Here is a 26,718-nt window from a genome sequence, read left to right as displayed (position 1 = left end):
TTTGGGACTTAAAAAAATCTATGGCTCGAATAAATAGCCAACATATTTACACATTTAAATAATGACCCTGATATTTTAATAATAAATTAATCTGTACTGAGAAGGTTCCTTTTTTCACAGTTAAAAGACTGCCATGAGTTTGAGAACCGCTGGTCTCCAACCCCTGACCATTATCAAATAAACATCAATAAACATTATTAAATAAACATCTCCTTACAGAAAGCTTATCAACTTTGATCTTATCAGCTTATCAACTTATCAACAAGGATATGTTTTTCAATGTTGAATAACAGCACAGTTTTTTAATCTGTTTATTATTAGCCTTAGATTTATGAGTGAGCTGTTACTATAGAAACGGCGGTGTATTAGAACGAGCACATTAATATAACCTTGTGACTTGAAGTACAGCCAGCACTATTGTCAGAGCCATTCTGAAGTAGAAAATGAATCAACACCTTCTGACCAATCAGATTTGAGAATTCAGCAGTGCTTTGGTATAAACTGCTGTAACATTAACAATATTTCAGATTTCTATTTCCTTATTACAGTATGCTGTCTGATATACCATCACATACAGTATATACATAAGCATACAGTAAATGCTCTTTATAAATGTGATGTGCTGAGAAACAACAGGAGTTACAATGATAAACGTAAAAAAATAAAAGAGGATTCTATTTAATGTCTGTGGTGGCTTTTTAAAATTGAATTTCAATCAATAAAGGCAACATAATGCACCCATTTGGGATGGAAACATAGCTTGGCTAATGCATCAATTAGTTTTAATAGTTGCCACATAGAGTGCAACATCTGATAGATCTTTTGCTTAAGTAACACTTGGCCAGTGGCCTTTTATGGCTAATGCTGTTTGTTGCTTTAGCCTTGGCACAAATCTCTCTGCCAAAATAACCTCAGTGGTTTAATTAATTGCAACCTGAAAATATTTTGCCAGTGAAAATCTGAAAAAACAAAAAAAACAGCAACGAAAAACAGAACAAAGCAACATCAACATACATTTCAGGCAGTTGTCCCTAATAAATGACGCTCTTATTGTAATAATTGGGTTTTAACTTTCCCAACCTCAGGTCATATTAAATTGTACAGAATTAAAGAAACACTCGGACAAATTAAAGCATTGCAAAAATAAAACCTGTAAAGTTCATTCAGATTTATACAGTTCTGCTAATAAATTTATATAATCCTGACAGAATTGATTTTATTCAGTGTAAGGTTTTTTTTTTTTTTTTTTAAATTTTTTAGAAAATATGAGTGATCATACAGAATACAATGATTTTTTTTTTTTTTTTAGTAATAGTTCTCATATTAAGTATCAGCACACGCATTCACATGTATTATAATAATCATAATACTAACTGAAATGACACACTTGACCCTTGTCAGAAGTTTACATACTCTTGCTTCTTAATATTGTGTGTTGTCCTCTTACGCATAACTGACAGGTTGCAGACTTTGTTGATAGTCGTGCCCCAGATTCAGTAAATTCTTTGGTTGCCTTGCATGTTCTGCACATTTGAGTTCTCACCAAATGGACTCAATGATGTTGAGGGCCAGGGACTGTGAGGGCCACTCCAGAACCTTCTTCTGCTGCAGCTACTTAGCCGTGTGCTTTGGATAGTTGTGATGTTGGGAAGCCCATTCGTGCCCCATGCGCAGCTTCCAGGCTGAGCTTCACTTGTTGCCTAATATATCCCACCCACTGACAAGTGCCATTGTAATGAGATAATCAATGTTATTCACTTCACCTGTCAGTGGTTTTAATGTTATGGCTGATCGGTGTATAGAGAGATCTGCCACTGATTGTTCTTATAAGAACATTTATTACTTTGTTTCTTTGTTAATCGCCCAGTTTTTATTGAAATCTGGGTTAGGAGGTGTCAGTTCATACTCTATATTACCTATATTATATATGTTTTTTTTTCTCAACAAACCTTTTAGTGTTATGGAATAGATATCCATTTTATAATTTGAAAAAAAAAAAATACATGACTCATCCTAAAACTCTACATGTTTTATTGCTCAGCTTGTATATATTATGAAACTGTTTGGCTGAGTTCCACATTTAAAACTTGAATATTGAGGCAATTTTGGTAATTAGTGCTGTCCACTTTAGTCTTTTATTATCTGTCTCTATCTATGTGTTACACAAATGTACATACAATTTACAGGCCTTTTCTCTGTTTCTTCTCTGAGAGCGATGTAGCGTAAAAGGCTACATACTGCAGGAGTCTGACATCGAACACACACACATACACACACAGAGCACATCTGCACACACAACAGCAACCCCACCCTTCCTGTGGAGGTTTTAGAAGGGCACCCTGGAGTAATAGGGTAATCCGTTTTCTTTTCTATGCGCTCTCTCTCTCTCTCTCTCCCTCCCTCTCGCTCCTTATTCTCTGTCTCATTCCCTCACTCCTGTCTCAGCAGTTCAGGCAGGCAAATGAGAAGGGTTTAACTAAGCACATTGGCTCAGGGTGCATGCAGCTACCAGCACTTTGTCAAACACACACACATACACACACACACGCATATATATATATATATATATATATATATATATATATATATATATATATATATATATATATGTATATAAACCAAATATGCATTTCCATTTTATTTACACGTTATTAGCACCACATGGCACATTTGTACAGTCAACTCTCATAATAAAAAGTACCAACTTTTCTGTAAAATAATTCTAAATAATACTTATTGAAACCCTTATAGAACATTTAAAATAATATTTAGAACAAATGCAAACATCTTTGCAAAAAAGCTTTCTTTCAAAATTGGTTTCAGGCTCCAGGAACTCTTGAAATATAATCAAATCTTGTTTCTCTGAGGTACCAGTAAAGTGCCTTGAATAATCATTCACGCCCCTTGAACATAGCAAGTGGGGGAAAGGCATAAGAATGGGTGAAACCCCACTTCTGTGAAACCCCTAAATGAAATCTGGTGCAACCAATTGCCATAAGGAGTTATAATTAATAAATTACACCTGTATAAATACACCTGTTCCTGGAAAGCCCCAGAGTTTGTTAGACTATATAAAGTATCACTTTAAGTAACACTATAACAAGGGTAAAACAATACTAAAGTACAAGTGACCATGGTGGAAGATGAACATGCTATATATAAGTATGATCATCCTGTGGAGAACCATTATTAAAATTGGAAAGAATATGGGAGATGGTCCATCAAAAGTCAATGACCGGGAAAGTAGGGCATTAGTGACAGAAGCAACCATGTGGCCTAGAGTAAAACTGAAGGAGTTGGAGAGATCCACAGCTCATATGGGAGAAACTGTGCACAACCAATGGCCCAAACAGTTTAGGGCAAAATGGATGAAACCGCCATTTATGCAACCAACAAATGCCTGCTTTTATATTTGATCAAGCTTTGTTTGTCGTCTTTGTGGAAAAAAAATATTTTCTGCATTCAAATATTGTATAAATCCCAATTAAGTCCATTTGAAATCCGGGTTGTAACACAAAACATGTGGAAAAGTTGAAGGGTGGTGTATGAGGTTGCACAAATATAAAATTCAGCCATCTTTGTGGGGACGAATGATTATACTGCCCCTACACACAGTGAGAAACATGGTGAGGGTGACGGAGATCACAGGTTCATAATTACTGTTGATTGATTCTTGTGGTTGTCAGCTTTCAAAATCAGCTCCATTTTCATATCAATCTGTTTGGAAGAATTGCCTTCCTGAGAGCATCCCAAATGCAGCTCCTGAACCAAATGTCTCTGAAGACAGATCTCATTCAAACTACAACTGGAATTATGTGATGTGGATAGATGAGGTCCAGCAGCGTTTGTGAAGACTGATGGCATCAGTACACGGATATTTTAGCACAAACCTTGTTGGCCCTGCCAGGAGGTTAAGACTTGGCCATAGATAGAGCTTTAAAAAAATTAATGACTACAAGCATACATTTACATTAAAACAGAATTTATTGTGGAAACAAAAAATATCTTTTTTTTTCAATGGCCATCTCATTTGAACCCTTTTGAAAATCTATGGCTGCCCTCTATTTACTCCATGGGTTGGGCTCTAAACAGCAGCCCCCCACCACTAAAGTGTCTCTTGGAGCCCACCCATAAAGGATGGGGGATGCCTGTGGGATGCTTTGCAACCAAAAATATTTGCTCATGGCACTGCAATGTGCAGAAGCAGCAGGCATATCACATCTGGTTTAATAAAATAGATTAAAATGAGCTTTAATGTCCTCTCATTTACCTGCCTACTATCATGCGACAGTGAGCGGCTTATTAACCCATTTAACTCTCTCTCTCTCTCTCTCTCTCTCTCTCTCTCTCTCTCTGTGTGTGTGCCTGAATAGAAAAGGGGAAAATGTGTACGTTTAAATTTCTTCTGCTCTTCCTTTTTTCTGAACGTTCATTTCCACTGCATCCTCATACTGATTCTGCTTGATAGAGCTTCCTGCTGCGATACATGTCAAATCAGTGCAATCTGATACGCAGTAATGATTTTCCCATTGAGACGCGCACACACACACACACACACACACACACACACACACACACAAACAAATCTGACCTAACCAGCTGAAATCTAAACTGATTTTGGCAATTGTACTTACATGTGTTGTTAGCTTTTGGTAATATGCTCTGGCAATTGCAAACTAATAACAGAAGTGAGGCAATTTCTTCTATAATCTAATAACAAATCTATGTCTCATTTTTCTAATCAATGTATTTTGTTTCATTTTGCTAACAGTAATTATTAACCATCTAGGGTCATGAATTGAGGTTTTTTAGGTGGTGAAGGGACACAAGATCAGATTAACTTTGTTGTACTTTTCCGTTTAAAATACGACTTTATCCTCGTCAGGGCTGTGGTGGATCTGAAGCCTGTCCTGAGAACCCTGGCTGTAAGGCAGGGACACACCCTGAATGAGATGCCAGTCCATCACAGGGCACCATGAACACACAAGCACACTCTTATTCACACACTGAATCACACCTAGGGGCAATTTAGCACACCCTGTTTCCCACTAACATGTTTTTGGAAGCTCAGGATTTAACCGAGGATGCCGGAGCTGTCAAGCCTCGACGCTACCCGCTGCACCTCCATGCCGCCCCATTTATAATAGAAATGGTCGGAAACTGTAGTGTTGGCTTTACAATGTGGCCATATGTAAGTAATGAGTATTATAAATTTTTTATTTAAAAATACAGCTTGCCTACAGTGCTACGTGTAGATCATGATTATCTAAGTGTGTTAATAAATCAAGGGGGATTAAAAAAAACCTCACACATCTCTAGTTGAGACCAATTATGTAGAAATGTCAGAAGCAGAATTTATAGGCCATGATGTCAGTGCTACCACTAGGAACTGTACATGTTCAGGAGCTGAATAAAGTTATGTTCTGCAAATAGCTAATTGTTTTTAATAATTTGTGTAATGCAGTGAGATTATCTGTATCTGTATATACCGTATAAACACCCTGGGAAGGCCACTGAAGTGCGCTGAACTCGCTGTTCAGATGACTTGTGCTTTGTGACTTGGTGTATTATCATGCTGGAAGTAGCCATTATAAGATGGGTAAATAGTGGCCATGAAGGGATGCACATGGTCAGCAACAATACTCAGATAGACTGTGGCATTTATTAAGGGGCCCAAAGTGTGTGCCAAGAAAACATTCCCCACACCATTACACCATCACCACCAGGCTGAACTGTTGACACGAGGTGGTGTGAGTCTATGGATTCATGCTGTCGACGTCTAATTCTGACCCTGTGCTCTGCATTTCACAGCAGAAATCGAGAATCATCAGACCAGGTGATGTTTTTCTACTCTTCAGCTGTCCAATTTCTGTGAACCTGTGCACACTGTAGCTTCAGATTCCTGTTCTTGGCTGAAAGGAGTAGAACCTGATGTCTTCTGCTCTTGTAGCCCAGTGTTCTCAGTGTTTGATGTGTTGCGCATTCTGAGATGGTTTTTCTGCTCACCACAGTTGTTAAGAGTGTTTGTTTGAGTTACTGTATCCTTCCTTTGAGCTAGATCCAGTCTGGCCACTCCTCTCTGGCCTCTCATCAGCAACGGGTTTCTGCTTGCAGAACTGCCGCTTAAAGGATGTTTTTTTTCTCACCACTCTGTGTAAACTCTAGAGACTGTTGTACATGGAAATCCCCGGAGATCAGCAGTTTCTGAAATACTCAACCCAGCCCATCTGGCACTAACAACCATGCAATGGTCAAAGCCACTGGGGTCACATTCTGATGTCTCATGTGAACATTAACTGAAACTCTTGACTTGTAATTGCATGACTGCATGCATTGCTCTGCTGCAACATGATTGGCTGATTGGATAATGCAGTGCTCATTCCCAGGCACATAGAAGCTGAGTTAGCAGCAGAGAAGATCTGTGGTTGGGGGAGCTGATAATTATGATTGGTGTGTGGTTAGCATTGACAGCCCCCCTCCTACATACAGTCCTGCCCAACTCGAATCAGCCAGAAGAAATGGCAGAAATAAGAATTTCAGAAATATCTTAATTCTTTTTAACAGAGGCCAAAAAATGGAATTTCTGCCTGTTTCGGGGCTGCCCATGTTCAGCATTGAATTTATTTGTGATGTCACACTCAACATTAGTGGTTAAAGGCTCATATGAAAGCAGACAATTAGTGCTTTAAGAATTTGCAGTTTTTCATAAGTATTTCTTTTTTACCTAGTCCACTAGGTTTAAATGTTATGATTTTATTGTGCCAGTTGTATATGGTGTTTTACTATTAAAAAGCTTTAGTTGTGCTGCCTGCTTTACCTCTGTACCTGTGTTTGTGGAGAGGTGTGAATTGTTTACCCAGCAGGGGGCTCACACCCTCCGCTTTCCATCGCCCTGCTCACCAGCAGCTAAACACAGAGTCACTATACTCTACACACAGAAACCCAACAGTGTCCTGACTAATCTTATAACAGACTTGCGGTTGTTTATACTGATTGGAAAAACCAACAACAGTGTTCAATCTTTTGGCATTTGGTTCACCATAGAAGCTGGAGATAACAGTTAATGCTAATTATGAAAATTAGTTCTCAGGGGCTTTGTGGAATAACAGACAAATGTTTGATATTGACATTACTAAATAAATGATTATGAAATAGAAATAACTGGTTATTAAAATTGTTGTATTGACATAGACAGAAATCTAAAATCTAAAATAAAAGTACAACTTTTATTTATTAGCTCGAAGACATTTTACCACTTATCTAAAGGTATCAATTCTAAGGACTAAAGCCCTTCAGATAAATAATATGGAAATGAATTAGAAAATACATTGAAAATACACATGAAATGTCGTCTAGTTCATAACACAGGTGCAGTCACCTTGACTTACTAGAAATTTCATTATTCTCATCAGTTCATTCTATTTATTGAACAATCACTGAAATTTTTTTACATTTTTCCTGTTATCATACACCTTGTATGCATCAGATCTACTTATCTCAACACACCTGTAAAAACAACACTGTAAGAAGCTTTCCCAAAGAGCCTTTTTATTCTCTTAATCCAAAAGACTTGAGGGAGGGGGGGGAGGAGGGAAGGGGAGAGAGCTGACTTGTGTGACTGAAATCAATCAGATGTTTCCCCCCATCCTCTCACTCACTGTGCTTCGGTGTCAGCTCAGAGAAGCCAGCGTAGGCGCTCTTTCTGCCTCGCTGTCCCTTTCTCATTCATTCCACTCAGTGCTTGAATCACAGCATCTCCTGCCTTCCTCTCATCTCCTTCATACCTCACACAGGATTTCTCCTCTTCCTCTCCTTCTCCTCATTTTGGATCTGTTTTTCACACTCTCTCTCTCTCTGCGTCTCTGCGTTTCACACTTGGAATGTGGCACTCTTTGGTTTTGACTTTGTTTGGAATCTCCACTTTGGTCCAGGGTAGGTATGTGTGTGTGTCTATGTGTGTGTTTCTTTATGCAAGAGTGTATAAGTGATAAAGGTATAAAGAACGCTCAAGAATTGCAAAGAGAATTTTAATCTGTGCTATAACAGTACTGAGCTTTGCATCCATGTTTATCCTCTTTCAGCAGTATGTTACTAATATACCTGTAGAATATGTTATTGTACTGCTTTCAGAAGTGAAGGAGTGATTTTATCATAGAGAGAAAAAGAGGAAGAGAGGGAACAAAAGAGAGAAAAAGACAAACATGCTTTAGCAGTGAAGCGCTGGAAGCTGCAATCATAAATTTCACCCCCTCCATTTCTGTCTCTCTCTCTCTCTCTCTCTCTCTCTCTCCCCCTGCTCCTCGTTTTCATCCATCCATATCCATCCAGAGTACTGCTGGAGGGATGCAGAGAGAGAAATTGTGTCGCTGGACAGAGATTTGTGCTTTGATCTGACAGCCTTCTTATGTTATTATGGATATGTTGCTGCAGTGGAGTTGAGAGAGAGAGAGAGAGAGAGAGACAGACAGAGAGAGAGAGAGAGAGAGAGAGAGAGAGAGTATGTGCATGTACGAGTTGCAGAAACACACTACAGCAAATAAAACTAATCTGATTTTTGCTTAAAAATTCAAATCAGTAGCTTCATATGCTATTTATATGAACCTATTCAAAAATCAAAGCTGCCAAGATTTACCTTAAAGGTTCACAAATTTACAATTAATGAAGTATTAATGAATTAATTTGTGTCCTTAGCTTTTTTAATTTTGGTAATATTACAATTGCAAATTAAGGAGTCAAATATTTCTCTATATATAAATATATATAAAAGATATATAAATAACAAATCTATGTGTAATTTATCCAAATCAATGCATTTTGTTAAAAGTAGGCATTTAGTTGATTTACATAATCTTAATTTAATTTAATTTACTTTAATTTAATTTAATTTAATTTAATTTAATTTAATTTAATTTAATTTAATTTAATTTAATTTAATTTAATTTAAGCAACCCTGTTTATGCTCATTATGCAAAGTGATACTTGAAAGAACTGTCTCCACCTCCAAATGTCTCCAGTGCATAACTGTGTGCTAAATAGTGCAATAACAAATGCTTTCCACTCATTTCCACAAGCACCTGATGGGACTAAGCTCAGGAAGTATAATTTTTCTCTGCCTTTAAAGCAAAGATTATTATATCTCTAAAAATATTGTATAATACAAAAATAACTACATTTAAATTATTCTTAGCTATATTGCTTAACATTAATCAATTTCCACCAACCCAAATTCTTCTTGTTTATGCAATGTTTTATGAAAACCCTAATTTTGTTTCATGAAACTCTAATTAAAATATGTTTAACATTTCTCAGCATTCAGTGCGTACAACACACCTGCCCTCGCAATCTGTTCCTAAATACCACACATGCTTATCTTAGACAGACATAATTAATATCCTAATCAAATCTGATTAACATTATTATGAAAGTAATGAGGTGAGGTGGCTGAGGACAACAGCCATAGCATTATTCTGGGCATGATTAATGTCTTACTCATACTCATGTCTTACTGAGGCACTGCTTAACGCTTCAGAGCACCAAAGTTTGACCCTGTTAGCATTGAAGTCAGTGATATATGAAATGTGCAGGCAATTCTGGCACATTATAACCTCTTGTCTTTCACTATGACTTGTTTCATCACGAGGTTTGAAGTTGACATGCTTTTATAATCAATTAGGGATCAGGTTTTCAAAGACTCAAGATCCAGATAGATTTAAAAGGAGCAGATAATGGTTCTGTTTTGTTTCTTTTCTTGCCCTCTTTCATCTAGATCCTGCTCTTTCACACTTCTCTTGATTGATATTCATGGCAGTTTTTTATATCTGAAAATGTCTCTTCATAAAAACGTTCTATATTTTTAAATCTCTGGTGTATTCTAGACTGGTTATGGCATGTCACTTAAAAGGCACAGCAGATGTCTTTCCACAATTAAGCTTTTGATAGATTGACTGGTGTTGCACACGTGGCCTTTGGCAAAGCTTAGAACATCAACCTCATTTAAACAACAGCTGAATCATCATGCATCACCCTTCTCTCTTTTAAATCTCTCTCTCACTCTGCATGCTTCTGTGGTTAATGTGTGTCTAAAATATTGTGCTCATGGATGCTTATGATACCATGGTGTAATGTTTAATAGTTTCATTATACATGTGAGGTAATGAGTGAGGATTAACCAGTTTAACACAATATATTCTGTCTGCCTTTCTCTTTTGTTATTTTATCCATCTGTTGCAGTTTCTGTTCAGGGCCCTTACCAGAGGACTCTGTTAAAAAACTTGTTAAAAGACTACAATCGTATGGAGCGGCCAGTAGCCAATGACTCACAGCCTCTCACAGTCGTCCTTACTCTCAGCTTGGTACAGATCATGGATGTGGTGAGGTCTTGCACTCCTCTTTCATTTTCTTTTTTCTGCCTTTATGGGTTTTAACGGTTTAGCTTTTCTCTTCTCTCTTTCTCTTAGTTTATTCTTTTTCTTTTTCTTCTATTTCTGCTTTGCCCAACTCCCTTTTTGTGTTCTGATTAATTTCTCTCTCTCTCTCTCTCTCTCTCTCTCTCTCTGTCATCTACAGTTGTTATGTTTGTGATTAATTTTTGGCTGTATATCTTCAATCACAGACAGTTTGACTCACAATTTTTCTGCTTTACTAGTTGGATAGTCTAAACTGATGTTTCCTTGGTTATCCTTGTTGATATCACTTTCATCCCTAATGCTTTCCCATGGGATAATCACAGGTCATGTAAAGTTCTTTAAAAAGGGTGGAAGGGTGCAAGTGGTCTTTTTTTAGTGTTAACTTTTAATATAATATAATTATATTATATTAAAAAAAGATTAAGATAAGGGAATCAGTTCCTCAGGTCAGTTGTGTATTCTTTCCTTTGCTCTACTATCAGTGATGTCTGCCTGGTGTGTTCTTAATGCTGTACAGTCAGCACAAAGGAGGATAACAAAGGTTCCGTGCTCATAAACAGAAAGTAGGAATTGCTCTGCTTTATACTTGGATTGTTGTTGCTTTTTCTTTTTTTTTGTCTCTTTTGTATGTCCCTTGGGGTTTTAGAAAACAGGGTGTCTCATTTCCCATCCTGAAGACCCACTGGCTTGCACAGTTTCAATATCTGCCTGCTCCAAACGTACAGTATATGTTGCAGCTCATGAGCTAATTATTAAGCCCTCCATAACCTGGAACAGGTGTGTTGGGAGAAGGGAGATGCTGAAATGTTGTAGGGCATTTGGACCTCCAGGATGGTGGGTGGATAAATCCTGAGGTAGACTTTTAAAGGAGGCCTATGGTTGGTTAAAAACAAAGAGTTAAAGATCGTGAAGAATGTGCAATACACACTAAATGTTATATTACTATATCACTATAATACCAAAATATCATCACATGCAAAATAATACCGATATTTTTATGGGGGTTTTAAGTAAGTGGCAAATTTAGTTAAACCAGATTGTTTGCCAAACCATTCCTTTATGAAATGATGAAAATACAGATTAAAGAAAACTTTTTTTCCTAGTAGTGTGAAATGAGTATTTTCTTTTTTTCCCTCACTTTTTCCCTTCTGTTCTACTGCTTGTCATTGACATTGAGTGCTCACAGTGTTTTTGTACTTGGTCTGCAAAAAACTGCAATTTGGCCAAAGTACAGATTTGTTGATCTTCCTGCGCTTCAACTGTTCAATTTACCACTTGCTTGGCTGAAGCTCTGGTCATATGCACTGATTTATGTTTGAAATTGTCTATCTGCTTGTCTTTCACATCCATAGTAATTCTAGACAATACAGAACGATGGGTTGTACTGTGTATCCTTATTGTGCAGGTGTCTCGTAATATATGTATATGAAAGAGCAACTCTTTTTCTCTCTATTTCTTTTTCAGGATGAGAAAAATCAGGTTCTCACCACCAATATTTGGCTGAACATGGTAAGCCTGAGCCTTAACATCTATAATATATTAACTAGAATGTCATATTGTGCTAATCTTGGCAGTCTTATATAGTTCTACTTTATCTACATACGGTTATTAAAATGCCTAGGGTTTTAAAAACAAACTTGTGACACAGTATCCTTTGTGTGCATTATGGAAACCCCTATCTATCTCACCAAATCTATTATTTAAATATAAAGAAAACAAATAAACTTCAACAATAGAGTCACCTGAAATATTCAGTCATAATTGATACACACATATACGCAGGGATTAAACTGGGATTTAGGAGTTGGATAAGATCTACTGCTTTAATAGGCAGCAATGTGAGAAAAGTATCATTCAATTTCTGTATAATTTTATTGAGTTTCATAACATGGATATCCTTTGAAATGTAGTTAAAACAACGTCAGGACATATTTGTCTCTGTTCTAATAGCTTAATTTAATGAACTACACCCAGGTTCACTACTTATTGTTTGGCAGTTTTGGCATCAAAAACATCTTCTGTTTCTTTTCTGGCAAAGATACCGTACAGCATTTCTCTATAAAGCTGTGCAAAACTGTGTTACATAATCATTATTGTCACCATTATGCTGTGCTATAATTTACATTTCTATCAAATTGTAGTATCATATAAAGCAAAGGTAACAGAGCTCCAATTCAAACCCTGCACACATCTAAAGTAGTTCAACAAACTGCATGGTGTCAAGCTTGGCTACAGAGCTGGGTTATAAAAATCATAGCTGGCTTCAGATGGATAATGCTTTCCAGCATGGTCTTTGGAAGCAAGATTCTAAATTCGTGAGGTATGCAATGTAAAGGATAGGATGAAGTTCAGGGGTCAAATTCAAATTTTATTGGTCACACACACAACCATACACAGTACGACATGCAGTGAAATGCTTTTTACGACTGTCTGTGACATAAAAATAGAATTTACGTAAACCAGAATTTACTTATATACAAGTAGAAAAAGAAAAAATATAAAAATACAGTATAATATAAAGGATATAAAAGACAGATGGAAGTAACAGTATGGACTATATTTGGAATAAAGTGCAGATATGTGCAGCTGTATGTGCAGTGCAATGCAATGCTGTGAAACATCGGGCTGAGGCAGTTGCAGTGAAATTGCCAACATATATAATAAATATTTATAAATATGGGGTAATACGTGTATATTATGTAGGGGGGATGTAGGGGTTGTGGGTGTTGTGCAAACAAATCCAAGGTCTAGTCCTAGGTGTTTTCCTGGTTGAGGACCTGAAGAGCCTGTGGGAAGAAGCTCCTCCTCCTTCTCTCTGTGTTGGCCTTCAGGGAGCAGAAGCACTTCCCTGACCGCAACAGAGAGAAGAGACTGTTGTTCGGATGGCTGAGGTTCTTCACTATCTTCCCGGCCTTGGTCCAGCACTGCTTGCTGTAGATGGACTGCAGGTCAGGGAGCTGTGAACAGTATGCTCAGCTGATCGAACCACTCTCAGAAGAGCCCACCTATCCTGCTTGGTGCTGTTCCCAAACCAGGCTATGATGCTTCCTATTAGGATGCTCTCGATGGTGCAGATGTAAAAATTCCTTAGCACCAGGAAGGGCAGTATAAAGTCCCTTAACCATCTAAGGTGGTAAAGACACTGACGAGCCTTCTTCACCAGGGTGTTAATGTGATATGACCATGACAGGTCCTGTGTGATGTGAACACCAAGGTATCGGAAACTGTCCACTCTCTCCACTGGGGCCCATTGGCTTTAGGGGGGCAGGTAGCTTCTCTCCTGCTTCGTGCTGAAGTCCACTATCAACTCCTTTGAATTGCTGACGTTCAGGAGGAGGTTATTCTCCTGGCACCAGTTCTCCAGGATTTTAATCTCCTCCAAGTAGGCCTTCTCATCATTATCAGAGATCAGGCTCACCACAACAGTGTCATCAGCAAACTTAACAATGGTAGTAGAGTTGGACGTGGCCACACAGTCATAAATGTACAATGAGTACAGCAGGGGGATCAGAACACAACCCTGTGGAGCACCAGTGCTGAGGGTGAGGGAGGGCGAGACACGTCTGCCCACCTGTACTGCTTGTAGTCTGCCTGTCAGGAAGCTGAGATCCACTGACACAGGGACAGGCTAAGTTCCAGGTCCTCCAACTTGGTGGTGAGTTTGGAGGGAATTATACTGTTACATGCTGAGCTGTAGTCAACAAAGAGCATTTTAATATAATTTCCTTTCCTGGTGTCCAGGTGGGTCAGGGCTGTGTGTAGGAGGTGTGCGATGGTGTCATCGGTTGATCGATTGGAGCAGTATGCGAATTGGAAAGGTTCCAGTGTTAAACTTAACCCTGGCCCTGAGGTCATTGAGCTTGTTCTCCAGAGACTGGATGTTGGCTAGCAGGACGCTAGGCAGGGGAGCACGGAGTGCGAGAGCCCTCAGCCTGTTCCTGACTCTGACTTGTTTCCCTTTGGATCGCCGCTTAGGGTTGCAGCCTTTGTTCCTCCTCAGGATCTCGCTCAGCTAGTATGGGTCCACTATTAAAAAGGGCGATAGACCAATAGAAGTAGACCAAAGTAAACCGATAGAAATAAGAGTATTTCTATCGTATCTGGTAATAGCCCTGGTGAAAAGAAAAAGAGGCTAAAGTAAGGTAGTGGAAAAATAAACAAAAACAAACAATGTGTGGTCGGAGCAGTCGCGATAGCAGCTGACCTCACTGGCACTATCTTGTAGTCAAAGCTTTTCTTTCTTTTTTGGATGATATCTAACAGCAAGGCTCTCAGTTGGTGGAATTTTTATAAATTGTGAGAGATCAGGTTGTACAATCACATATGATCATGCATCATTTCTCATCATATTGGTTCCAATTGGGTTGATATGCTTGAAGAGATCAGCTCAAAAGCACACAAAACAAAATTGCATGCTTGTGTCATGTATTGTATGTAAAGTCATAGGTTACCTATGTAACCATGGTTCTGTGATTAATTAGAGGACAGCAATGGCCGTTTCCTTCCAGAACTTGTGGTGTATTCCTATGTGCTCTTTTTCTAGCTAAGTAAAGATAGCATCTTGTACCCATGAATTCACAAATGTAGCCCATAAACGGGCTCTGCTAGCCATGCTCCTCTGACCTGGCAATCCTCCACTTAGTCACAGAACCAGGGTTATATACATAACATTCTCTTTTACTTCGTTATGTTGTGGATCGCTAGGGCGGTCTCCTTACAGAACCACTGGACTCCGCATATCAATGTGATCACAAGGGTTCATAACACTTCTTGATGCATTCCTTGGAAAGTGCTCAAATAAGTGGTGATTGGGATGGGGAACAATGAACCACTCAGTGCATCAATATTGCTCACTCTTGATAGTCATTCAAATGTGAGGCTGATCCTTAATGGGGTGAGATCCTCTCAAGTGCTAATTCTGCTCTTATTTGAGAATCATTTGAGTCCTGATACTGTTTCTATTGAGGATAAGAGTCACTCAAGTACCAGTACTGCTTAAACTACTAAAAAAAAAAAAAATTAATCACTCAAGTACTGACACTTACTACTGATACTCTTAGTTGCAGATAAGCATCACTCAAAATGCCCATGCAGTTTTAAACTGAGGATTAAAATTACTCAGGGTCAGATGCAGTTTGCCACACATTTGATGACACAGCATGTAGTCTGTAGAACCTTGTGAAGGTGGATGCTTCTTCACAAATGTCCATTAGTGACTCTACTCTTAGTGCCCTCCTGGAGGTAGCCATAGAGGGTACTGAATGGTATTTAATTAAAGGAGGCTTTTCTTAGCTTGCATCCAATTATGCCTGCGAAATTGATTACTTTAATCGATGGGTTAACTTGTCCTTAGACTGCGAGACACTTTTATGGTGCTCCCAAAAGCACACAAAAAGTTTGTCAGTCACCCTCTAGCTGGCTGGCCTGGGTACAGTCTCATCTGCAAGGTAGGTTGATAGGTTTATGCCAGTAATGCTGGATTCAGCCACAAAAGTGCAGTCACTGTGTGCTGACTGATAATGCATACAATTTACTGCTTCATATGGCTGTAATGATGGCCAGCAAAAAAGCTCTCTTAAGTCAAAGCCATTTTATATGCATGCCTTCTACTGGTTAATATGGCAAATTGCACAAACTGCCTCGCACCAAGTCTAGACCCCACTGTGGGATCATTGCTTTGCCTGGGTGTTTTAGACATTCCACACCTTTAAGAAATGCCCTTACTAGTTTATGCACTCATTGATGCACTCTTTGCATCAATCTGTCCCTAGTATGTAGACAAAGTTGCTATGTACACCTTTAGGGTTAGATCCAGACATAGACACTTTTAGCTGACTCTGCAGAACCTCTGTAACATGGTTCACATTGCAAGATAAGGAGTTTATGCCCACGGGTTTATTTCACACCACAGTGAGAAAACTTTCCACGTGCTTGCATACAACCAGGCGTAGACAGCACCAGCACACTCATAAGAGTGTTTAAGATCAACTTCCATCCTGCTGTAGGTTTTCAAAATTAGCTGAACCTCTTCATTGTGAATTCACCAATATCCAGACACAGGTTTGCCGTGAGAAAGCACATGTTCTGTCTGATTTCACCAGCCCTGTAGCTCGCAGAGACAGAAGGTGTGCATCTGCCCATTTCCAGAGTTTGCTTGCCCATTACATTTTAGTCCCATTTTATTATGTGTGACCCCCTTAGGGGTTCCTGAAAATCTTGCAGCACATACTCACAGAGCTTTTATTTGAGGATGTTGATATCTTGATATCAAACCTTGTTTTTTCCATCTTTCTTTCACTTTCAAATTTTTCCATATCCTCTTCTTGGGCTGTATTCAGAGTCAGTGACTTAAGTCCAAAAGTGACATCAGTGTTTACTTGGGGAAAGTTATTCGTATTCAGAGACAGGCTACACATCTGCTTAAGTTGATTTCTGGGTGCACCATTTCAGGATGACATACTGTAGCTACATCAAACTGTCAGTAGCACTGGACTTAATACTGCTTCTCTCTTGAGCTGGTATATAGCTCAAGAAAAATGGGTCCAAGGTCAGAATTGCACATACCTGAGGGTTGGGTTGTGCATACCTAAGCACAATTTCAGTACTAAATCCTTACTAACCGCACATAACTAAATTCTGAATATGGCCTCGTCTGATTGATTTTTAGCCCCAGAGCTTCCATGTGTGAAATAAGGTGCTCTGTCTTTCTCATCACTTACTACTGATCCCTTTTATATGGAAATATAGACATTGTCTGTGTTTCACAACCACTGGAATATGGAGATCTTTCACATGTATGGTCACAAATCAGTCATTTGTTCACTCTCTGCATCAAATCTGGTATGCACAGAATATGGAATGGCAGCCAATTTAAGAAGTAATTAAATTCTCTCAGATCTAGAATGGAGTGGATTCTGTCTTTTATTGGAAGGAATACGGCCAGGTACTCTGGCTCAAGTACACTTTTGATTGTTTCTCTAGTAGTGACTGCACTTCCAGTCTTTCTCCTCTGTGGGGCAGTTCCCCGTGTTTTGTGGTGCTCTATGGTGAAACTGTAAACCATCAGTAGCCACTGATCTGAAGTTATCAACCTCCAAGGCATTAATTGCAGAGAGGTAAGCCAGTCCACTGTCAACCACATATTTTAAAACCTGTCAGGGGAATTCTCCAGCACTTCTTGTGAGTTGGGCTTTTGTGGTTTGGTCAGTCTTTTTCCTGACTTTCACCTGCCTTTGCAGTCTGATCTGCTGCTGCAGAATCTATGTGGCACATAGCACATCATGCATAACTCCTTCCATTCACCATTGCAGCCTCTGAAATTTATTCACAAGTGAGGTTAATGGTCCCTTTAGTGATGACAGCCCTGTGGTTTCCACATCTGTCACTGCAGCCATTCTGTGTACTCTTAAACCGGGTCGCAGATTCCCTGCACACTTGAATGCATATAAGAGCTCCTTTATGTAACTGAAACACACTGAGATAGCTCAGCCACTCTCCTCATCAGGCATTCAATCCATTGCATTAGGTGCACAATCACATTAGCCTTGCCACTGCCGTGATGATAGCTTGCAGGAAATTAACCATTGTGCTGGTTTCTGGGGTTAAACTCTGACCTTCAGAATGTTCTATTGGCTATTAGCACTCTCCTCCAAGGTGGGTCTTAAACTTAGAGAATGTGATGCAGCTAATGAAAGCACATGAGGGTCTGTGCTGTTCCACTGTCACTACTGGCTCTTGCATTTATCCCAGCTCCTCTACTCTGTGTTCCAACACTTTAAGGGCACTTGTTCTCCCTGTCAGCTGCTGTTCGTCCTTTGACTGCACCGTAGAGGAACTTGTCTTCCTTTTCGTGTCCTTACAGTCACATCAGTAGCCTGCTCACCTCCCCATTGTACTCAGCAGCATTGGGTGAAGTTACTGAATAGGCCACAGTTCTTCCATAGCCTCCGAATGGCAGCATAATTGCCATTATTCTGTTCTTGCCAGTATAAACAATTAAATGACATTCACTTATAGTCAGCATGATGCATATATGCAAAGTACAAAGTGCAAAGTACACAGTATGCAGTTGATTTTGTTTTCAGACATGTTCTGATGGAGTAGTCAATCAGTGGAAGTGACATAAATCTAATTAATGGCCTATATGTTTTTGCAGCATTGGTATGATTATTATCTGCAGTGGAACCAATCAGAATATCCAGGAGTGAAGAATCTTAGATTCACCACTGACCAAATTTGGACCCCAGACATCCTGCTTTACAACAGGTACAAACATCACAAATTTTTGTTTTAGTTAAATGACACAATGAAATAATTGTTAGATTGTTAGGGACAGGGTAAAGAATTGTAAAAAAGTGGACTGCAGTGTCTAAGTGCTAATTCAAAGTGCAAAGATAAACAGTTCTGCTAAAACTCAAACTTGTACAAATTCATTTAATTGATTTTGCACTCAGACTCTCATTTCCCTTTCATCCTTACATTTCTAGTTTAAAATTTGCTCCTTGCCCAAACAGGGTTGAGGAACAGGAGCGAGTGCAGCTTTGAGCTTTACCTGCCTCAGAAGGCATCAGATGTTTCAAGACCCTTCAAGCTAGCTAGCCTACATTAGCCTATAGCATGGGATGCTATCAAGCTAGCATCATTACTGGTTTCTATTAAACTAACCAGCAATGTAGGTTAGACAGCTAACAGGTTAAGATGGGAAACTGTGAACAGAATATTTTGTTTGAATTTTTATTACCCACGTTGATGACAGATTTATCCTCATAAATTGTTTTCATACATGTTTTTCTAGTAGTAACTAAAGTACAAGACTGGACACATTCTACAGCCCATGCTTATTCCATTCTTGTGGTGCTGAACTCATTTAGACACTTGGTCCACTTTGTCTTTACTAATTTGCATAAAATTGAGAAAACAAGAAAAGCAAATTGCATCATCTAGTTTCATAGTTCCACAGGACATTAGTGGTCACATGCTGTTTAAATGCTTGGTAATATGAGAGAAAGTTCAGACCACAGTGGGGAAAAAATGACCACCATTTCTTAATGTGGTGAACGAATACATTAATGCATCAAGCACAGCAGTTAGCATTTACAAGCTTATATACAGTTTCTCTCTGGCAGTCCTTGCCAAAAAAAAATTAAATGCTTTCCTTCTTAACACAGTGAATTAATCTCAAGCTTTATTGGTCAGTGAGCAGGGGAAACACTGAGCTGTGTTTATATAAATACTATTTTTATTGCGTTATTTTTAAATTTTATGTTCTCCGATTCCCTCACAGTGCTGATGATGACTTTGATTCAACCTTTAAGACCAATGTGCTGGTGAATTCCAGCGGCTACTGCAGCTATCTGCCTCCAGGTTTGTTCATATTATTATTATTATTATTATTGGTGTCATAATGCACTATAGATTTTTCTCAGGTGGTATTTGGAGCTTAAACAAAACAAAAAAAAAAATAGCAAATAGCGCAGCAAGGTTGGAAAACACAGAGAAATTTACACTTCATCATCCTCTGGTGGATTATCTTCCTGGTAAATTACTATGTGACTTTTTTTTTTTTTTTTTCATTTTCCTGCAAAAACACTGAGGAAGATTAATAGAATGTGGTGCAAACTGTAAACACATTTTTTATTGTTTTGATGCACAATACATTTAGTGAAGGCAGTTTTCAAAATTCTCGCATACATTTTTACCTCAGTTTCCACCACCAGCAGAACAGGCTCCTTTCATAATCAAAGAAAGTCTAATGATCCTCTCTTTTTTATTCAGCAAAAGAATTTTGTTTTCTTGTTTGCTTACACAATGTTCTTAACCACTGTCACATGATTTTAATAACTAAATCTAAAACCAGTGGCACAAAGCTCTTAAACACTACACTACACACAAGCACTACACACCTTTTGAAAACCTCTTCAGATAGTGTGTCGACTCTAAACACTAATTTCATGATAAACTCTCATCCCATTTTTGAGGAACACTAAGAAATAAAGTGGATAAATCAGTGATACAATTCTGTGTCTTTCTCTACTGAATGAGGTCCAAAATACAGTCAAAATGTTACTTTCTATAGACATTATCATGCAAACAGGCAGAGATAGAGAGACCTGAGTGTCTAGAAAAAATTTCTGAGTGTCAGTGAAGAAATTTCTTAACTTCACCGAACACACACTACTCCTCCAACACCCCCTCCGCCACCCAACTGCAAAATGAAACGAGATTGAATATAGGCAAATGTATCTAATATTTCTTATTATGAGATTATGATAAAAGAGATAGACAGTTTTTCTTATTTCAAGCATAAAAATGTCTTATTCTGTTGGCAGATAATTTTCATTATTTCAAACATTTATTCCTGAAAAGAAGTAAAATGCTTTATAGACTTGAAAATCTTCATACTTGTTTTGGAGCTCAGATCTGTGTTTTATTCATATCATTCCATATTAGTAGACAAAAGGATTCACATCATCTTCATGTCATGTCAAATGTGATTATCTTATCTTATTAGAAGTGGAGAGACCAATTTCATATAAAGTGAAAAAAAATGCAGGCCTGATAGACACCATATAAAATAGAGATTTTAGGTAGTGTAATGCAGTTAGAAATCTTCACACACTCGAGTCACTCCTGCTGCTTCTCCCTGAAGCATGGCCATAACTATCTTCAAGTTTTATAATATTATATTTGGTTTAGTGTAATCTTATAATAGGAAATACTAGATCATTTAGACTATATTCAAGATAGTTTGACTTGCTAAGATGTCATTTTGGTGGTGCAGAGAAGCTGAAGATGCTAGTTATGTATGTACTGAAACAGATGAGTAAGCATGGTGGTAATCTTGACCGTGGTATGCTATGTTACTTGACTTCATGTTGAGGTATGTAACACACATATATATGCTATAAATGTTTGAGTTTATTTGAAACATACTGTGGGCAACTGGTAGTTTATAAATTGCAAAGCGGTATATAAATAAACATTCAATATTAGGTCAATTTTAAATATCATTATTAGCATAATAAAGTTCATTAATAAGTATTGTATTAATGACATAACATCATGTAATTTAATTCAGAAATCAACAGCAAAAAAGTATTTAACTCAGTAAAATTAAATGGTCTAACTTGAGTCAGAGAAGTTTATGGAAGAATGAAAGGATGAAATAAGAGACATCAGAATTTAGCAATTAATGTACTGTAGTACACATTAAGAATGGTGATTATATTACCTATGACACATTTCTGAAACATGGACCTATTTTGATCCCGGTAACGACCGTAGCCCTGGAGGAATCCATTTAGATGGGGTTTGCAGCAGTGTTTCCAGCTTGTGAGCTTTGTCAGTGATTAGCCTCTGATTTTAGATAGCCAGTTCCCAAGGTAACAGCAATAGTGAGAAACCCATGAGATGCACTAAAGATTTGTGGCTTAGGGGAAGAGCTATGGTTAAAACCTTGGGCATTGATTTGGATCAAAAGTATTTTCTAGCCATTAGAGAAGGCCTAATTGCATCTTGGTGAAGGATGAGAGAAAGTAGAGGAATCTGAAAGCGCTTGCACACGACAGCATAAAGGTACTGAGCTACAGTCTACAAATGGATCATACAGATGCTGTTTGTGATTTCAATCTTGCCCTTGCGAATTTGTTCCTCTATGAAACTGGGCTTTATAAAATACTGATACTCTTTTATTGGTTATTTCCTTCAGCAAGCATACACAAAAGCTATAGCACTAATATTTTTGGCTTGGCTAACGTCTATGTTCAATTTAAATGTATTTACTTGGCAGACGCGTCTATCCAAAGCAACTGACAGGGCGGGAATACAAGTCAAGCAGCTGAGGCATCTCAATCGCTGTCCTCTATGGTCCAAATGTACATCAGGAGGCAAAGAAAGCAGAATACAACTTGATGTGGCTGCAAAATATTCACCTAAAATTAACATCCAATTTACTGAGAGTTATATGCATCTCATCATGCAAACTGCGCCTGGAACTGCCTATTAAATACACTCTGTGTGAAGTGCAAATTGTTGTTTAAAAGCCCATGTGCGGGCAAATGGTCAACCACTGAGCTGTCAAAAAGCTTGGGGCTAAAGAGGAATTGCAAGTTCATTAATGAAGATACTGTGTTACTAAATTATATTCTTATTAAATAAGAACTCCTTCTGTGGAGGACACTCATTTGGCTAATACACCATTTGATTACTAATTGTTTTTAATGAAATGACTGTTTTGTGCAGAAAAGAGTGTAATTAATCCCTATTCCATTTTTCTTGTGGTTGTACACCATTCAGAAAATTGGCAGTCACAAAATTTCTGTTTAATGTGTTAAAATTCTTTGTTGGATGTGAGGAAAATTGATGTCTGTGTTCTAGATGTCCTATGTCCATGGTTGCCAGAGCTGCGTGAAAAAAGCAGCCAAGGTGAACAGCAGTATTGAAAAGCGTAGGACCATACGTTAACAAGGTCATAAAATTGTCACATATTCTTAAAGAATAAAAAAATGCAGTGCGGCAAAACCACACACCTGGTAACACTGTTTATAAAGCTCCAAGCAGAACACATGTCTCTTTATTTTGGGAAGAGGTCCAAAGTAACATGAATGAAAGCATCAACTGTTATGAGATTACGTCAAGCACATAATGCCACGTAAATAAGAAAAATATACATAAACAAGTGTTGTATGAAAAAGTTACTCATTTATTTTTAAACAAATATTAAAATAATTAAACAGTATGGTAAAAGTGAAACAAATCTATTCAGCTCATTTTGGTGTATTACAATAATTGAATAAAGCATTGACTGGTGCAGTGTTTCTGCTGATAAATTATTTTAATGCACAGTTAGTGTGTATACAGCCTGGTAATAAATGATGGAATGATCAAACTACATGAAACTAAATTTTTGGGGTCTTTATTCCCAGACTGCACTCAAAAGAGGACAGCAATAATTAATCATGTTTCTTTGGCTTTATTACAATTAAATTAATCAAAACAAGCAGACAAATGAATAAAAAAAACAAGCTTCCTGTATCTTTCATCTTACAGTGCTAGTGCACTGTGCAAGGCTAAGTGAAACCAAAGGCAGATTACTTTTTATATTACTCAGGATAGCAGGTTGTACTGGAACAATTTCAGATGACTGAGGTAGATACACAACGCTATATAGTAAACTATAGAAAAGATCCACTCTGATTAATCAAAATTCTGAACAGAATAGAATATAAACTGCTCATACAACATACAACAGTAGAGGTCTTAGAAATACAAAAATCAAATTATTTGTAGAGTAATAGGCAGATTAGTAACTCTTCTGAGAAACAAAACAAAAATCAGCTCTAAATAAAGGCTCACATAAAAGAATGCTTGTCATTCCGTATCCTTATCAGCACAATCACCAGCAACCCATTTGGAATTGACAAGTCCATTTATAAACACTTTGCTGCATCTACCAGCACAGCTTTCCTTTATTCTTGTGCTTTCTCTGCACTGTCTTTCTGCTTTCTCTCCATCTTTATCTAGGGTACATGCGTCCACTAACATGGGGAATTGATAATCGAAACTAAACGGACTGAGTAGGGTCTCTGAGCAGTAGTGTCCAGTCCGCCCCTGACCACTCAGCAATCACAGCATGAGAATTTTTTTCTTTCCTAATTATAACTCCTGCCAAAAGAAAAACAGAAAAAAATTTAAATATTTTAAACACAACCATTTAATATTTGCTGAAAAGATTTTATCTTTACAAAACTGCCAACTGTTGTATGTATTGATAATACATTCCATTCTACTATGAGCTGTCATCCAAATTTAATGTTCAGAAATCAGGAAAAAAAATCAATATTGTCATTTTGTCCAGTGGTTCGGAACTGTCCTCTTACTCTGGGCCGAAGAAACAATAAATTAATTCACCTCCATGCTGAGTCTATAGCTGAGGCCGTTAGTGCTTCTCTTAGTTCTGGCTCTGTTTCACCCAAATTTAAAAATATAGGCATTGGACCTAATTACAGATATATTTCTAATCTCTCTTTTCTGGGCGAACTACTCAAGCATTCAGTGGCTGTTCATTTCAAAGAACACATGGCCTTCAGAACCCTATTTGAGGAATTTCAGTCTGGATTCAGAACAAGCCATGCTGCTAGGCTTATGAACTGCTTGATTGCAGATGATTGTGGGTTCCTAAGCTACTTGTCCTGCTGGACTTAGCAGCTGCTTTAGGTATACGGGGGGTCCCAAAAGTCTCCATACGTAGGGGACTGTGTTTGCCAGCAACACGTTGGTGGTGCCTTCGTCAGTGGACGTTCATGGACGTCCACATCTCAGTTGGTCTGCAACACTTCCAGTCTTTTTGAATTTGTTAATAAGTTTGGCAACAGTGTGGTGTGTGATGTGCTCGCCATGTTTCCTGTTAAAGTCCATCGCAACCTTGCAGCAGCTTCCCGATCCAGCCTTGAGTATGATTTCAATATGTTCTTCTTTGGTCAATGGCATTCTTAAAGGCTGTCTGAAAAAAATATATAATATAATCTAATCTAGACTTTTGGGACATAACATACTCCTGCACTGACACAGGATGGTTTTACCCATACTGTCTTCCTCTGGTTATGATTCTATCTCACCTACAGACGGCATTTTATTTTGATTGATGGACTTTGTTTCTCTCATGGTGTTCCCAAGGGCTCAGTTCTTGGCCTGCTGTTGTTCTTTATATACATGCAAACCTTTGGCAATAACATCAGAAGGTGTGGGCTGCAGTTTCATTAGTATGCCGACAGGAAACAGATTTACATACACACTACATTCTCACACAGACTTCTTCCTCCCTCCCTGGTCGATAGCCTGACTGATCTAAGGACTTGGATGGCTGCAAACTTTCTAGAGCTCATCAATATCAAATCTGAGCTCATGCTGATCACATTCCCAGCCATGTCCCACTGACTATCCATGACTTCATAATATTCACCTCAGCTCACGTCAGAAGTCTTGGTGTCACTTTCACTATCATTTGGTTATTATACCTTTCTTTCACCTTGCCAGAATCCATTCCTCTCTTTCTCTTTCTCTCTCTTTCATTTTTAACTGATCAGAGATATGCAATGCACATCTGATATAGCTGTAATATAAATGCTTGAGCTTATGCAAAAACATAGAAATGTGAGTGTTTATGTGGGTATTTGGAGGTTTGTAAAATGGAAACTAATCTTAACATTGCTAGATGCAGTAATGTTAGCTGATCTCAGTAACGTTAGCTGATGTGGTCCGTGTTAGCATGGCATTTTTTTAATGTATGCTTTTTCAGTAATCACTTAGGACAAGTGTGTCCATCTCAGTATCAGTTTGACTGTCACAGTATCTTTGCAATAGGGCTAATGAACTTTCTTGATGTACAGAAAGTGCTAGGTGAAAAACGGTGCATAAAAACAACCAACCAAACAAATGAATAAATAAACAAATGGCAGTTGGCTTTTGTAGTCTTATTTACAGTGGGGGAGTTCACCTATTTAAAAAAAGTAGATTTTAACTCTCTTATAGAAGCAAGAGAGAAAAGCAGGACAAGCCCAGCCACAGAGAAAAAAAGAGAAATAAATGTAAACTATGCAAAATATTAAATTCAATAGCATTAAACAGTCTAAATAGAGCCATAGCAATTTATTGACGAAGAAAGATATAACATGACAGAGTAGAAATTAGCAATTGGTGTAGTACACATTCAGCATTGTGGTACAGTATATAAAATTATTTCTGCAATGTGGACCTCAGTAAAATTTAGATTCTGGGTATGACCCTGCCCATAGCAGACTGGGAGAACACATAACTCTCATGCTTAAGCACCTACACTGGCTTCCTGCATGTTTTGTATACAGTACAAAGAACATTTCTGCTGTTAAAGCCCTGTATGGCCTAGCCTCTGGCTACATTAAAGACTAGGAGCAACTGGTTGGAAGATCCAGCTTCAGTTTTATTATAGCCTTAATATCAGCCTGCAGTACATTCGCTGCACTCCTGCATTACTCTCAGATCATCGGAATGCTCAGATGGCAGGCTATCAGCACTCTCTGCCAGGATGGGCACATTAGTCACATTAGTTTAGAGAATGAAAAGGAGACAGTGAGAGTACAGGAGGGCCTGACTCTGTAGGAGAGGCAGCTATTCCCATTCCCAGAGCTCACTCTTCCCATTCCAGAGGGCTGAGCTGCCAAGCCTTCTGCAACAAGACGCAAAGGAGCTTACCTCTTTTGTCCTATAGAGTTCTGCAGCTGCATCTGCTGTTCTCCTCAATCCCTGCTGTGACCATGCAGGAAGGATTAAAAATAGT

At 38.2% G+C, this 26,718-nt stretch overlaps 1 protein-coding gene across 1 annotated transcript in view; it reads left to right on the top strand.

The window, feature by feature from the left end:
• Positions 1 to 7,692: 7,692 nt before the first annotated feature.
• Positions 7,693 to 26,718, top strand: part of chrna11 (cholinergic receptor, nicotinic, alpha 11) — a 38,473-nt gene continuing 19,447 nt past the window's right edge. Inside the window, exons 1-5 of the mRNA XM_034301491.2 lie at positions 7,693 to 7,932; positions 10,231 to 10,370; positions 11,871 to 11,915; positions 18,562 to 18,671; positions 19,690 to 19,769. Coding sequence (XP_034157382.1) covers positions 7,881 to 7,932; positions 10,231 to 10,370; positions 11,871 to 11,915; positions 18,562 to 18,671; positions 19,690 to 19,769 — 427 coding nt within the window. The 5' untranslated portion in view covers positions 7,693 to 7,880. The remainder of the gene's footprint in view (positions 7,933 to 10,230; positions 10,371 to 11,870; positions 11,916 to 18,561; positions 18,672 to 19,689; positions 19,770 to 26,718) is intronic.

Source organism: Pangasianodon hypophthalmus, chromosome 29 (genome assembly GCF_027358585.1).
Source record: "Pangasianodon hypophthalmus isolate fPanHyp1 chromosome 29, fPanHyp1.pri, whole genome shotgun sequence".
Taxonomy (NCBI): domain Eukaryota; kingdom Metazoa; phylum Chordata; class Actinopteri; order Siluriformes; family Pangasiidae; genus Pangasianodon; species Pangasianodon hypophthalmus.
This window is presented reverse-complemented; position numbering and strand designations above follow the sequence as displayed.